The 14,990-nt window shown below is 47.0% G+C and overlaps 1 protein-coding gene across 1 annotated transcript in view; it reads left to right on the top strand.

Moving 5' to 3' along the window:
- LOC140197181 (uncharacterized) overlaps positions 1 to 14,990 on the top strand; it is a 66,396-nt gene that overhangs the window by 28,475 nt on the left and 22,931 nt on the right. Inside the window, exons 2-5 of the mRNA XM_072257094.1 lie at positions 1,341 to 1,720; positions 7,985 to 8,374; positions 11,274 to 11,354; positions 11,727 to 11,766. Of these exons, the coding sequence (XP_072113195.1) occupies positions 1,615 to 1,720; positions 7,985 to 8,374; positions 11,274 to 11,354; positions 11,727 to 11,766 (617 nt within the window). The 5' untranslated portion in view covers positions 1,341 to 1,614. The remainder of the gene's footprint in view (positions 1 to 1,340; positions 1,721 to 7,984; positions 8,375 to 11,273; positions 11,355 to 11,726; positions 11,767 to 14,990) is intronic.

Raw genomic sequence — 14,990 nt, 5'->3', positions numbered from 1 at the left:
TCAATCATTTCAATCTCCTGTGTCCCTCCCCTCAATGCATCAATCATTTCAATCTCCTGTGTCCCTTCTCTCAATGCATCAATCATTTCAATCTCCTGTGTCCCTCCCCTCAATGCATCAATCATTTCAATCTCCTGTGTCCCTCTGCTCAATGCATCAATCATTTCAATCTCCTGTGTCCCTCTCCTCAATGCATTAATTACTTCAGACATCTGTCTCACCCCTTCTCAATCCATCAAAAACCTCAGACTCCTTTGTTACCCCTCGGCAATCCATCAATCACCCGAAGCTCATGTCTCAACCCTCCTTAATCCATCAATCACCTCAGACTCATGTCTCCCCTCTCCTCAATCCATTAATCACCTCAGACTCATGTCTCCCCTCTCCTCAATCCATCAATCACCTCAGACTCATGTCTCCCCTCTCCTCAATCCATCAATCACCTCAGACTCATGTCTCCCCTCTCCTCAATCCATCAATCACCTCAGACTCATGTCTCCCCTCTCCTCAATCCATCAATCACCACAGACTCCTGTCTCCCCTCCTCCCTCAATCCATTAATCACCTCAGACTCCTGTCTCCCCTCTCCTCAATCCATTAATCACCTCAGACTCATGTCTCCCCTCTCCTCAATCCATCAATCACCTCAGACTCATGTCTCCCCTCTCCTCAATCCATCAATCACCACAGACTCCTGTCTCCCCTCCTCAATCCATTAATCACCTCAGACTCCTGTCTCCCCTCTCCTCAATCCATTAATCACCTCAGACTCCTGTCTCCCCTCTCCTCAATCCATTAATCACCTCAGACTCCTGTCTCCCCTCTCCTCAATCCATTAATCACCTCAGACTCATGTCTCACCCCTCCTCAATCCATCAATCACCTCAGACTCATGTCTCACCCCTCCTTAATCCATCAATCACCACAGACTCCTCTCTCCCCTCTCCCCTCTCCTCAATCCATCAATCACCTCAGACTCATGTCTCACCCCTCCTCAATCTATCAATCCCCTCAGACTCCTAACTCTCCACTCCTCAATCAGTCAATCCCCTCAGACTGCTGTCTCTGAACTTTCCTTTCACTCTGGCCATTCAACAGTCCTTTATCAGTCCCGATGCAAGCCCCAAACTGCAGTGTTCTTTTACCCCCCACAGTTGTTCAACCACTGTCTACCCGTCCTCCCACTCACACACTCTCTCTCTAACTCTGTCACACCCAGTATCTCTCTCTCTCTGTCACTCTCATTCTCTCTCTCTCTCACTCACTCACACACTCTCTCTTTCACTCTCTCTTTCTCTCTCTCTCTCTCTCACTCACTCCCAGTATCTCTCTCTCTGCAGACTATTCGTCCGTTGGTTGGTCAATGTCCAGCGCTGATGTGGTCTCTGCGGTGGAAGGAGCCTCCGCTGTGTTACCGTGTACTTTCACCCACCCACCCCCGATGATGCCCTGTTCGATTCCGTGATCTGGTACAGGGAGAAACCAGGTGCTAACAAACCGGTAATTCACTGCTCATATCCCGATTCCGGCCGCTCCTGGTGCGATACAACACTGAAGACTGGAGGAGGGCGGTTCGGATTCGTGGGGAACCTCAGTCAGAGAGATGCCTCGATAATGGTGCAGCGTCTGAACCGGAGTGACGGTGGTCGGTATCGGTGCCGGGTGGAGCTCAATATTGATAACTTTCAAACGCCGGTTCTAACAAATCTGTCTGTGAGAGGTGAGGACTAATGTTCAAACATTGAGTTGTAAAACTACACTAATCATTTCACATTTTATCTCCCTGAAAACTTATTTTATTCATAATCTACAAGTACATTTTGCAGGATAATCATGTCAAATTGCACCTGATTGTCATGTGCACATCACATAGAACACTACAGCACCGCACAGGCCCTACAGCCCACAATGTTGTGCTGACCCTTTAACCTGCTCCAAGATCAATCTAACCCTTGCCTTCCACACACCCCTCCATTTCTATAACCTCTCCCCCCCTCCCCCCTCCTCCCCTCCTCCCCCTCCCACACACCCCTCCATTTCTACAACATCCGTGTACCTGTCTGTCTCCCCTCCCCCTCTCTCCCCTCCCCCTCTCTCCCCCTCCCACATACCCCTCCATTGTGGTGGGAAAGATGCTGGAGTCAATTATAAAAGATGAAATTACGACACATTTGGATGGCAGTAACAGGATGGATCTGAGTCAGCATGGAATTACAAAGGGGAAATCATGCTTGACTAATCTTCTGGAATTTTTTGAGGATGTAACTATGAAAATGGACAAGGCAGAGCCAGTGGATGTAGTGTACCTGGACTTTCAGAAAGCCTTTGATAAAGTCCCACATAGGAGATTAGTGGGCAAAATTAGGGCACATGGTATTTGGGGCAGAGTACTGACATGGATTGAAAATTGGCTGGCTGACAGAAAACAAAGAGTAACGATTAACGGGTCCCTTTCAGAATGGCAGGCGGTGATCAGTGGGGTACCGCAGGATTCAGTGCTGGGACAGCAGCTGTTTACAATATACATTAATGATTTAGATGAAGGGATTAAAAGTAACATTAACAAATTTGCAGATGACACAAAGCTGGGTGGCAGTGTGAAATGTGAGGAGGATGTTATGAGAATGCAGGGTGACTTGGACAGGCTGGGTGAGTGGGCGGATGCATGGCAGATGCAGTTTAATGTGGATAAATGTGAGGTTATCCACTTTGGTGGTAAAAACAGGAAGGCAGATTGTTATCTAAATTAGATTAGATTACAAGGAGACACAGTCCTCTTTTATTGTGATTTAGTAATGCATGCATTAAGAAATGATGCAATGTTTTTCCAGAAGGATATCACAGAAACACAAGACAAACCAAGACTGAAAATCTGACAAAAACCACTTAATTATAACATATAGTTACAACAGTGCAAAACAATACCGTAATTTGATAAAGAACAGACCATGGGCACGGTAAAAAGTCTCAAAAGTCTCTCGAAAGTCCCATCATCTCACGCAGACGGTGAACCTCCAGCGCCGCAAACTTGCTGATGCAGCATCCTGGAAGCATCCGACCACAATCCGACTCCGAGTCCGTCCGAAAACTCCAAGCCTCCGACCAGCCCTCCGACACCAAGGACCGAGCACCATCTCTGCCGAGTCAAGTTAGGAAAAGGGGAAGCACAATGAGATCTAGGTGTTCTTGTACATCAGTCACTGAAAGCAAGCATGCAGGTACAGCAGGCAGTGAAGAAAGCTAATGGCATGCTGGCCTTCATAACAAGGGGAGTTGAGTATAGGAGCAAAGAGGTCCTTCTGCAGTTGTACAGGGCCCTGGTGATACCACATCTAGAGTATTGTGTGCAGTTTTGGTCTCCAAATTTGAGGGGGGGCATTCTTGCTATTGAGGGAGTGCAGCGTAGGTTCACAAGGTTAATTCCCGGGATGGCAGGACTGTCATATGTTGAAAGATTGGAGCGACTGGGCTTGTATACTCTGGAATTTAGAAGGATGAGAGGGGATCTTATTGAAACATATAAGATTATTAAGGGATTGGACACGCTGGAGGCAGGAAACATGTTCCCACTGATGGGTGAGTCCAGGACCAGAGGCCACAGTTTAAGAATAAGGGGTAGACAATTTAGAACAGAGTTGAGAAAAAACTTTTTCACCCGGAGAGTGGTGGATATGTGGAATGCTCTGCCCCAGAAGGCTGTGGAGGCCAAATCTCTGGATGTTTTCAAGAAAGAGATGGACAGAGCTCTTAAAGATAGCGGAATCAAAGGTTAGGGGAATAAGGCAGGAACTGGATACTGATTGTGGATGATCAGCCATGATCACAGTGAATGGTGGTGCTGGCTCAAAGGGCTGAATGGCCTACTCCTGCATCTATTGTCTATTTCTATAACATCTTTCCCTCTCTCCCCTTCTCCCTCTTCTCCCTCTCCTCCCTCTCCCTCCTATTTCAAAACTATACCCCTTTGTGTTAGCCATTTCAGCCTTGGGGGAAAAAGCCTCTGATTATCCACACGATCAATGCCTCTTATCATTATACACCTCCATTAGATCACCTCTCATTCTCCGTCACTCCTAGGAAAAAAGGCTGAGTTCACTCAACCTATTCTCATAAGGCATGCTCCCCAATCCAGGCAACATCCTGGTAAATCTGCTCTATACTCTCTCCATAATATCCTACCTGTAATGAGGTGATCAGAAATGAACACAGTGCTCTGAGGGGGTGTCTGACCAAGGTCTTATATAGCTGTAACATTACCCCTCGGCTCTTGAACTCAATTCCACGGTTGATGAAGACCAACACGCCATACGCCTTCTCAACAACACTGTCAAGTTGCACAGCTGCTTTGAGTGTCCGATGGACTTGGACCCCAAGATCCCTCTGATCCTCCACACTGCCAAGTCTTACCATTAATATTATATTCTGTCCTCACACTGACCTACCAAAATGAATCACTTCACACTTATCTGGGTTAAAGTCCATCTGCCACTTCTCAGCCCAGTTCTGCATCCTCTCGATGTCCCTCAGTAACCTTTGACAACCCACCAGACTATCCACAACTCCCCCAACCTTTGTGTCTTCAGCACAAACCAACCCTTCTACTTCCTCCTCCGGGTCATTTATAAAAATCACAAAGAGGAGAGGTCCCGGTACAGATCCCTACAGACCACCACTGGTCACCGACCTCCATGCAGAACACTCTTAGTCTGGCCTCTACCCTTTGACCTTTTAGACATGGGCGACTGTCTAAAATGTGCTTAAATGTGCCTACTCTGCCACATACCTGGCGAGGTGTTCTACACACCCACCACTCTCTGTGTAATGAACCTGCCTCTGACATCCCCCCTATACTTTCCTCCAATCACCTGAAAATGATGCTCCTTTATATTAGCCATTTCTACCCCAGGAAAAGTCTCTGGCTGTCTGCTCAATCATTGCCTCTTATCATCTTGTTCACCTCTATCAGGTCACCTCTCATCTTTCTTCACTCCCAAGAGAAAGTCTCCAGCTCGCTCAACCTTTCCTCATTAAACATGCTCTCTGGTCCAGGCAGCATCCTGGTATATCTCCTCTACATCCTCTCTAAAGCTTCCTCATCCTTCCTATAATGAGGTGAGCGGCACTGAACTTATTGCTGCTGCAGGTACGATTTTCACTGCACGTCTGCCTACGTGTCTGCACAGGTGCAGTGAAACTCTAGTTGCAGCAGCAACACAGGCACAGAGCGTTGCATCAGAAAATCAGCAATCAGGTTCAAGTTTATTGTCACCTGACTGTACACATATACAGAGCCAAATGAAACCAACTTCTTCCGGATCAGGGTGCACTCACAAAACATATGTCACACACAGCTCATAAAACAATGTGTTACCAAAAAATAAACAATAAAGTAGAATTCCCTGTCAAACACACCAGCTCAGGCTGTTGAACACTTTCAGTACAGTCAGTATTACACTGGAGAGGGTGCAGAGGAGATTCAAATCCAGATCAAGATCACGTTTATTGCTATCTGACTGTGGATATCTTCAACAAAACAACACTCCTCTGGACCACAGTGCACCCACAAAACATATATCACACACAGCTCATAAAACAAAATATTCCCACAAGTATGTTAAGAACATGTTGTTTAAAGTGTATGGAGTGTGCAGCAGAACTACAGAGTAAACAGGGAACAGAATGCTATCTTTGTGAGGAGAACTCAGAAGTGGAAATGCATTTATTAGTCTCACTCATTAATTAAAATTAAAAATGAATTATTTCAAGAATTTTTGCCAGTTTTTACAAGATAAAATACTGTTATACCCAAAGGAAAACACAATCCACTTTAATGCAGTTGCCCTAGTGCTGATACACTGTCGTGCTACACCATACTGATGAGTGTTGTTACAGTGTGGTGACTAGTGTTGTTATACTGTCGTGATTAGTGTTGTTACACTGTACTGACTGGTGTTGTTACACTGTACCGACTGGTGTTGTTACACTGTAGTGATTAGTGTTGTTACACTGTTCTGATTATTGCTGTGTTGCTGTACTGATTACTAGTGTTACACTGTAGTGATTAGGCTTGTTACATTGTACTGACTAGTGTTGTTACACTGCAGTGATTAGTGTTGTTACACTGTTCTGATTATTGCTGTGATGCTGTACTGATTACCAGTGTTACACTGTAGTGATTTGTTTTGTTGCCTTTAGTGACAAGTATTATTACACTGAATTATAGAAACATAGAAAACCTACAGCACAGTACAGGCCCTTCAGCCCACAATCTGTGCCAAGCATGTACTTACTTTAGAAATTACCCAGTGTTATCCATAGCCCTCTATTTTTCTAAGCTCCATGTACCGTTATATTGAATTGAAATGAATTGGCTTTATTACTGACATCCTTCAAACACTGCACAGGCTAGTGTTGTTACACCATTGTGACTAGTGGTGTTACAATGTACTGAATAGTGTTATAACACGCTACTGATTAGTGTTGTTACACTGTAGTGATTAGTGTTGTTACGCTGTAGTGATTAGTGTTGTTACACTGTAGTGATTAGTGTTGTTACACTGTAGTGATTAGTGTTGTTACGCTGTAGTGATTGGTGTTATACTGTAGTGATTAATGTTGTTACACTGTACTAACTGGTATTGTTATACTGTATGATTAGTGTTGTTACACTGTTGTGACTAGTGTTGTTAGAATGTACTGATTCGTGTTGTAACACTCTACTGATTAGTGTTGTTACACTGTACTGATTGGTGGTGTTACACTGTCAGGGAATTCTACAGTGAACCCTCTCCAGTGTAAATACTGACTGTACTGAAAGTGTTCAACAGCCTGAGCTGGTGTGTTTGACAGGGAATTCTGCAGTGAACCCTCTCCAGTGTAATACTGACTGTACTGAAAGTGTTCAACAGCCTGAGAGAAAGAACTCTACGGTGAACCCTCTCCTTTAATCAGTCACTGAAAGTAAGCATGCAGGTACAGCAGGCAGTGAAGAAAGCTAATGGCATGTTGGCCTTCATAACAAGGGGAGTTGAGTATAGGAGCAAAGAGGTCCTTCTGCAGTTGTACAGGGCCCTGGTGAGACCACACCTGGAATATTGTTGGCAGTTTTGGTCTCCAAATTTGAGGAAGGACATTCTTGCTATTGAGGGAGTGCAGCGGAGGTTCACAAGGTTAATTCCCGGGATGGCAGGACTGTCATATGTCGAAAGATTGGAGCGACTGGGCTTGTATACATTGGAATTTAGAAGGATGAGAGGGGATCTGATTGAAACATATAAGATTATTAAGGGATTGGACACGCTAGAGGCAGGAAACATGTTCCTGATGTTGGGGGAGTCCGGAACCAGAGGCCACAGTTTAAGAATAAGGGGTAGGCCATTTAGAACAGAGTTGAGGAAAAACTTTTTCACACAGAAGGTTGTGGTTCTGTGGAATGCTCTGTCTCAGAAGGCAGTAGAGACCAATTCTCTGGATTCTTTCAAGAAAGAGTTAGATAGAGCTCTTAAAGATAGCAGAGTGAAGGGATATGGGGATAAGGCAGGAACTAGATACTGATTGTGGATGATCAGCCATGATCACAGTGAATGGCAGTGCTGGCTCGAAGGGCTGAGTGGCCTACTCCTGCACCTATTGTCTATTGCCTATTGTGTAATACTGACTGTACTGAAAGTGTTCAACAGCCTGAGCTGGTGTGTTTGAGAAGGAATTCTATAGTGAATTCCTCTCCAGTGTAAATACTTACCATACTGAACGTGGTGGTGTGAGATTTAGGCTTCTCTACCTCCTGCCCGATGGGACTGTTTTATGTTCGAAAGAGTTTCTCTTGTTGGAATGGTTTGCAATTAGTCAGACACATGTGGGGGTGTTTTCATTTGGGAGGGTGCTGCGGGGAGTTTTTATTATTTTGTAGGCTGGAAATTTTGTCAGTGTTAAACATGTTTGGTGGTGATTAACTGATTTATTCTGGCACCTGTCCTTCCCTCAGCTCCCGGCGAGAGTGTCTCTGTGATGACTGGAACCAAGGGAGCTTCGGCCACGTTACCCTATGAGTTCACACGGCCTCCGCAGAGCCTCACCGCACACACGGTGACGTGGATGAGGAAGGATCCCTACCGACACATCGTCACATTCAGGCATTATGAAAATGGATCGTGGGCAGCGGAAAATGGAGTGACTCGGTACGAGCTCGTCGGGGATCCAGAGCGGGGAAACGCCTTGATCAGGATAAAGCAGCTGAGTGTGGAGGACAGTCACAGCTACCTGTGTCTGGCTGCGTTCAGGAAAAAGAACCATGATGATTCATTCGACAGAGATCACGCCAAACCCCCATTTATCCATGTGTTCCAGAGTGAGATCCAGCTGCAGGTCAGACCAGGTAAGAAACCATTGACACATTCTGCAGGGTATGGGGAGGGTTTTGGGAGTTGGAGGGGGTGAAGTGAAGCCTGATACCATTACCCTTTCTCTAATTAACGCCCACCCCCGGTTTATTGTCTGTCCCCGAGTGAGATCTGACTGTCGATCAGACCCGGAAAAGATCCCTTCGCCACAAGTTTAATTGTCAATCAGCCACACATGCATACAGCACAACAAAACAGAGTTTCTCCAGGGACAAGGTGTAAAGCAGAGTAGCAACAGCACACAGTACACATCGTTACGATAGCAGAAAAGCATACAGTCACAAAAACACATAATATAGCCCAAGTTCCTGAGTGTTCTGGCTTGTAGCTTGATGGTAGATTGGATATTGTCCTGGTCCAGCTTGTCTCTCACTAAGTGAACACTGGAGGGCAGCACTGAGCAACAGAGGAAGGCAGCACCAATGGGAGGGGTCTGTCCCCCACCCACTACGGACTCCAGCACGTCCACAGAGGCCGTTGCTCTCTTCCACACCATCTCGGCATCTTCTGCAGTGTTCAGGGATGGGTCGGGATCTCCAGCACCCATTGTATTATGTGTCCAGACTCTGGGGCTGAGTGTTATGTCGGCCACTCCCAGCCTCGGCTGGTGATGAGTTCCGTTTCCCCACCACATCTCCATCTCAGACGGTCCTTCACACAGGGTGGCCCCCAGACATTCAACGGGCCCCCCGGCGGAGCCTTGCCTGAGCCGGGGAGGAATGAATGGATTCTAACGGAGGATCAGGGAGCTTCCCAGAGAAGACACACACTCAACATTTCAGGAAGAGCTTCTTCCTTTCTGCCATCAGGTTTCTGAATGGACAGTCAGAAAATGGAGGACTAACTCACCTTCTTTTCTGTTTTTCTCTCTTTTTGTGCTACTTATTTAATTTTAAATTAAACATGTGGATATATATTTCTTATTATAATTTACAGTTTTTTAATAAATATGTATTGCAATGTATAACAGGGTGGCAGGGTAAAGATACGTCTTTACCAAAGGAGGTGTAAGACACTCCTTCCCTCTGCTGGCCTCCAGATCACCCTTGGGCGAGGTGTAGCCCTGCTTAGCTCCCGATCAGGGTCACGTGAAGCCCTGAGAGCAGGTGGTGGATGGTCGTATGAGCAGCCGGTGCATATCACCAGTCCTGGTTATGTGACACCAGACAGACAATCTCTGAAGGGTATTGATAATGGCTGGGATCACCCATCTTGTAAAGACACTGCTCAGAAGAAGGCAATGTCAAACCACTTCTGTAGAGAAATTTGCCAAGAACAACCATGGTCATAAACAGGAGAAAATCTGCAGATGCTGGAGATACAGAGCAACACACACAAAACGCTGGAGGAACTCGGCAGGTCGGGCAGCATCTGTGGAAAAAGGTTGAAAGGTTCATTTTATTGTCAAAGTGTGCCTGCAGAATACAACTCTGATATTCATCTTCTCCAGATAGCCATGATATAAGGAAAAACCATGGGATTCATTATGAAAGAAGACGTCAACCCCCCGCCACATGAAAATTAAAAAGAAAAAAACTCGTAAACCTCAAACATCCTCCCAACTCCCTCCTTCACACAAAAAAACAATATATCGTCCCCCTAGAACCCCAACCCGCCAATTGGCAACAAGAAAGAAAACAGAAACTGAAGGAGAGCAAAATAAACTACAGTCCAATAACCACATCAATCTCAGAATTTCAAAAACTTCCTCTCACCAGAAATGAGGAAACAGTCGATGTTTTGTACTGAGTCTCTTCATCGGAACTCAGGAAAGGGCCTGTTCTGTACTGTGTGAGTCCTGATGAAGGGGTCAGCCTGAAACACCAGCTGTTTACTCTTCTCCATAGATGCTGCCTGGCCTGCTGAGTTCCTCCAGCATTTTGTGTGTGTTAGTCATGGTTCAAAGACTGTGATTGCCCACATCACACAACACAGCACACACTGATGATGATGATTGCAATGTACTGCTGCACAAAAGACAAGCCAGTGGGATTATCCGAATCCCGATTGTGATTCTGCAGAACGTCAGGGGGAGGAGGCAGACAGGACACGATGACAGGACTCAACCTGTGACATTGATCAAGACAGAAGCCAGCCTCCCCTCCATGGATTCTGTCTACACTTCTCCCTGCCTCTGTGAAACAGGCTGCAAACCAGTTCTTTGCCGGCTTTGATACTCAGAGGGAGGAGGCTGCTCCACTCAGAGATGAGGAGCAGTTTCTTGCCAGAGAGTGGTGAATCTGTGGAATTCTTTGCCACAGGCAGCTGTGAAATCACAATAAGTTAGTGACAATAAGAAATATATAAAAATAAACAAGTAGTGAAAAAAGGTTAGCTGTACTGTTCATGGGTTCATGGACCGTTCAGAAATCTGATGGTGGAGGGGAAGAAGCTGTTGCTGAAACATTGAGTGTGAGTCTTCAGGCTCCTGTGCCTCCTCCCTGATATTAGCAATGAGAAGAGGGCACGTCCTGGGTGGAGGGGGTCCTTCGTGACGGATGCTGTCCATTTTCAAAGACAGTGGGACAGGTACATGGATAGAATCACAAGCAAGTTAATTATCACAACTACTTTGTGAAATTTGTTGTTTTGTGGCAGCAGTGTAGTGTAGGAAATAAAAATTACCACAAATTACAAAATTAAATGAATAAATAGTATGAAAGAGGAAAGATTTGGAGGGTTATGGGCCAAACGCTTGCAAACTGGACCTTGGATGATGACCTTGGTCAGTATGGACCACCGGACCGAAGGGTCTGTCTGGCTGTACAGTCTGTCTCTACAACTCGAGTATCGGTCGGGAGAAAACGCCAGGGTGCAATGACAATGGAAGCACTGTACTGAGGTCTGGTGTTAAAGCTGCTCTCTGTCTCACAGCAAACTCAAACTCTCACATTTATGTGCTGCTCGTTCTCCTGTTCCTGGTCTGTGTCCTCGCAGTCTCCTGGAAGAAGAAAGGTGAGTGGAGAACTCGTGACAAGTGAAGATGACTGCCTCTCTGTGAAGGAGAGCGGGTGATGGGGGAGAGTGTGTGGGCTGTGGGAGAGGATTGAGTGGGTGGGGAGAGTCAGTGATGGGGGAAAGTGTCTGTGGGATGTGAGTGGGGATTCAGTGGGTCGGGGAAGTCACTGATGGGAGAGTGTCTGTGGGATGTGGGAGGGGTTTCAGTCGGTGATGGGGGAGAGAGTCTGTGGGCTGTAAGAGGTGATTCAGTGGTGGGAGGGAGCAGAGTTCCCTTGGTCTACGAACCTTTCTTACTCTGCACTTGTTGGTACACAACATGGATTTCAGTTTTTAAATATAATAATTATCGTCTTTTTATTTCTTTAGTTCACCTCTGGCTGATGGGTCGCATCAGAGGTACTAAAAGGTAAGGTCAATCGATACGAAGACAAGGATTAGAGACCAGGCTGGGTTGAATGGGAGGTCTGTCACCCACAGGTCGAGCACAGCGTGCTGACTTTGTTCAGAGATCTGATTAGTCACTGGAGGCCTGTGACTAGTGGAGTCCCGCAGGGATCGGTGCTGGGTCCATTGTTTGTCATCTATATCAATCATCTGGATGATAATGTGATTAACTGGATCAGCAAATTTGCAGATGACACCAAGATTGAGGCTGCAGTGGACAGTGAGAAAGACTATCATGGCTTGCAGAGGGATCTGGACCAACTGGAGAAATGGGCTGAAAAATGGCAGATGGAAATTAATGTGGACAAGTGTGAGGTGTTGCACTTTGGGAGGACCAACCAGTGTAGGTCTTACATGGTGAATGGTACGGCAATGAGGAGTGTGGTAGAACAAAGGGATCTGAGAGTACAGGTCCATAATTCATTGAAAGTGGCGTCACAGGTAGATACGGGTGGAAAGAAAGCTTTTGGCACGTTGGCCTTCATAAATCATTGTATTGAGTAAAGGGGATGGATGTTATGTTGAAGTTGTTTAAGACATCAGTGAGGCCTAATTTGGAGGATTGTGTGCAGTTTTGGTTTGCAAACTACACAAAAGATGTAAATAAGGTTGAAAGAGTACAGAGAAAATTTACAAGGATGTTGCCAGGTCTGGAGGACCTGAGTTATCGGGAACATAGAAGATTGAGGGGAGATTTGATAGAGTTATACAAAATTACGAGGGGTACAGATAGGGTAAGTGCAAGCAGGCTCTTTCCACTGAAGTTGGGTGAGACTAAAGCTAGAGGTCATGGGTTAAGGGTAAAGGGTGAGAAGTTTAAGAGGAACATGAGGGGAAACGTCTTCACTCAGACGGTGGTGAGAGTATGGAACGAGCTGCCAGCACAGATGGTGAACCTGGGTTCAATTTCAATTGAAGGGCTGTGGTTCAGATGCAGGTCGATGGGACGAGGCAGATTACTGGTTCAGCATGGGCTCGATAGGCTGAAGGGTCTGTTACTGTGGGGTACTGTTCTTTGACTCCATGACTATCAGCTTTATTTGTCACATGCACATCAAAACATACAGTGAATGTGTCATTTGTACCAATAATCAACACAGTCCGAGATTGTGCTGGGGTCAGTCAGCAAGCGTCGCCATGCTTCCAATGCCAACGTTGCATGCCCACAACTTACCGACTCTAACCTGTGGGACTGTGGGAGGAAACCAGAGCACCTGGAGGAAACCCACATGGTCACAGGGGGAACTTGCAAGCTCCTTACAGACAGTGGTGGGAATTGAACGCAGGTTGCCGGTGGGGTCAAGTGTTACGCTAAGCACTGCACTGCCCTTCCACCTGCAGTTTAGTCACTGAGATTTGCCCCGTGAGTGAGCGTCGATCCGTCTGCGCAAACGAGGGGTGAATGCCGGGTCAAACGTAGACTTGCCAAAGGAGGCGTTCCAAAGGCAGCAGTGACCACCCTCACTCCAATTGTCACTCGCTTTTGACCCTCATATTTAAACATCCACCTTGTTGATATGAATTAACTTAGACCCTGAGATTCAGCAATAGGAATGGGGGTAATATTGCCACATGTACTGAGACACACTGAAAAGCTTGTCTTGCGTTCTGTTCATACAGGTCAAATCATTAAACAGAGGAGAGAGAGAGAGGGGGAGGGGGGGAGAGAGAGAGGGGAGAGGGGGAGTGGAAGAGGGAGGGGGAGGGAGGGAGAGAGGGGAGAGGTGAGAGAGGAGGAGGGAGGGAGAGAGAGGGGAGGGAGAGAGGGGAGAGAGTGGGAGGGAGGGGGAAGGGAGAGGGGGAGGGAGGGAGAGGGAGAGGGGAGAGGGAGGGAGAGAGAGGGGGAGGGAGAGAGAGGGGAGTGGATAGAGGGGGAGAGGGGGAGAGGAAGAGAGGGGGAGCGGAGGGAGGGAGAGAGGTGGAGGGGAAGAGAGAGTGCGAGGGAGGGGGAGGGGAGGGGTAGTGAGAGAGGGGGAGGGGAGGGTGAGAGGAAGGGGAGGGGAGGGGAGAGAGGGAGAGGGGGAGAGAGGAAGAGAGGGGGAGTGGAGGGAGGGAGAGAGGAGGAGGGGAAGAGGGAAGGGAGGGAGGGAGAGAGAGGGGGAGGGGATGGAGAGAAAGGGGAGAGGGGGAGAGGGGGGAGGGGAGGGGGATAGAGAGGGAGGGGGAGGGAGGAAGAGGGGGGAGAGAGGGGGAGGGAGAGAGAGGAGGAGGGGAAGAGAGAGGGGAGGGAGAGAAAGGAGGTTAGCTTTATTTATCACATGTACATTGAAGCATACAGTGAAATGCATTGTTTACATCAAATCAAATCAGTGAGGATGTTGGGGGGGGCAGCCCACAAGTGTTGCCACTCCTCCTGCACCAACAAAGCATGCCCACAATTCACTGATGTTTCGCCTGTGGGAGGCGAGCAGAGCATCTGATGAAACCCCTGTGGTCACAGGGAGAATGTACAAACTCCTTACTGACAGCAGTGGAGCAGAACCCTGATCTCAATTGTGTTACACTTCCTCTGATGGTCCTTTTTGTGTGTTAATGTTGGGAAGTTGGTTTATTGTTATCACATGTACCGAGGTACAGTGAAAAGCTTTGTTTTATTGTCCGTACAGAACATTTCATTGCACTGCAGTTGTTATATATATACAATAGTTAAATTTTTTAAAGTTGTGCAAAAAAAGGTAGTGAGGTGGTGTTCATGGGTTCATTGTCCATTCACAAATCTGATGGCAGGGGGGAAGAAGCTGTTCCTGACTCGTTGGGTGTGTGTCATCAGGCTCCTGTATCTCCTCCCTGAAGGTAGCAATGAGAAGAGGGCGTGTCCTGGGTGATGGGGATCCTTCACGATGGACGCTGCCTTTTGAGGCATTGCTTCTTGAGGATGTGCTGGGGAGGCCAGTGCCCATGATGGAGCAGACTGAGTTCACAGCTTTCATATGACCATAAGATACAGGAGAAGTAGGCCACTCGGCCCATCGAGTCTGCTCTGCCATTCAATCATAGGCTGATCCAATTCTTCCGGTCATCCCCACTCCCTGCCTTCACCCCATACCCTCTGATACCCCGGCTCATCAAAAAGCAATCTATCTCCACCTTAAATACACCCAATGACTTTCTGCAGCTTTTCAATCCTGTGCAGTAGCTCGGGGTGTCGGAGTTCAGAGTTCAATTCCTGCGCTGTCTGGAGTGTCT

Source organism: Mobula birostris, chromosome 5, assembly GCF_030028105.1.
Source record: "Mobula birostris isolate sMobBir1 chromosome 5, sMobBir1.hap1, whole genome shotgun sequence".
NCBI lineage: Eukaryota > Metazoa > Chordata > Chondrichthyes > Myliobatiformes > Myliobatidae > Mobula > Mobula birostris.
Note: the sequence above shows the minus strand (reverse complement) of the source record. Positions and strands in the feature narration are given on the sequence as shown.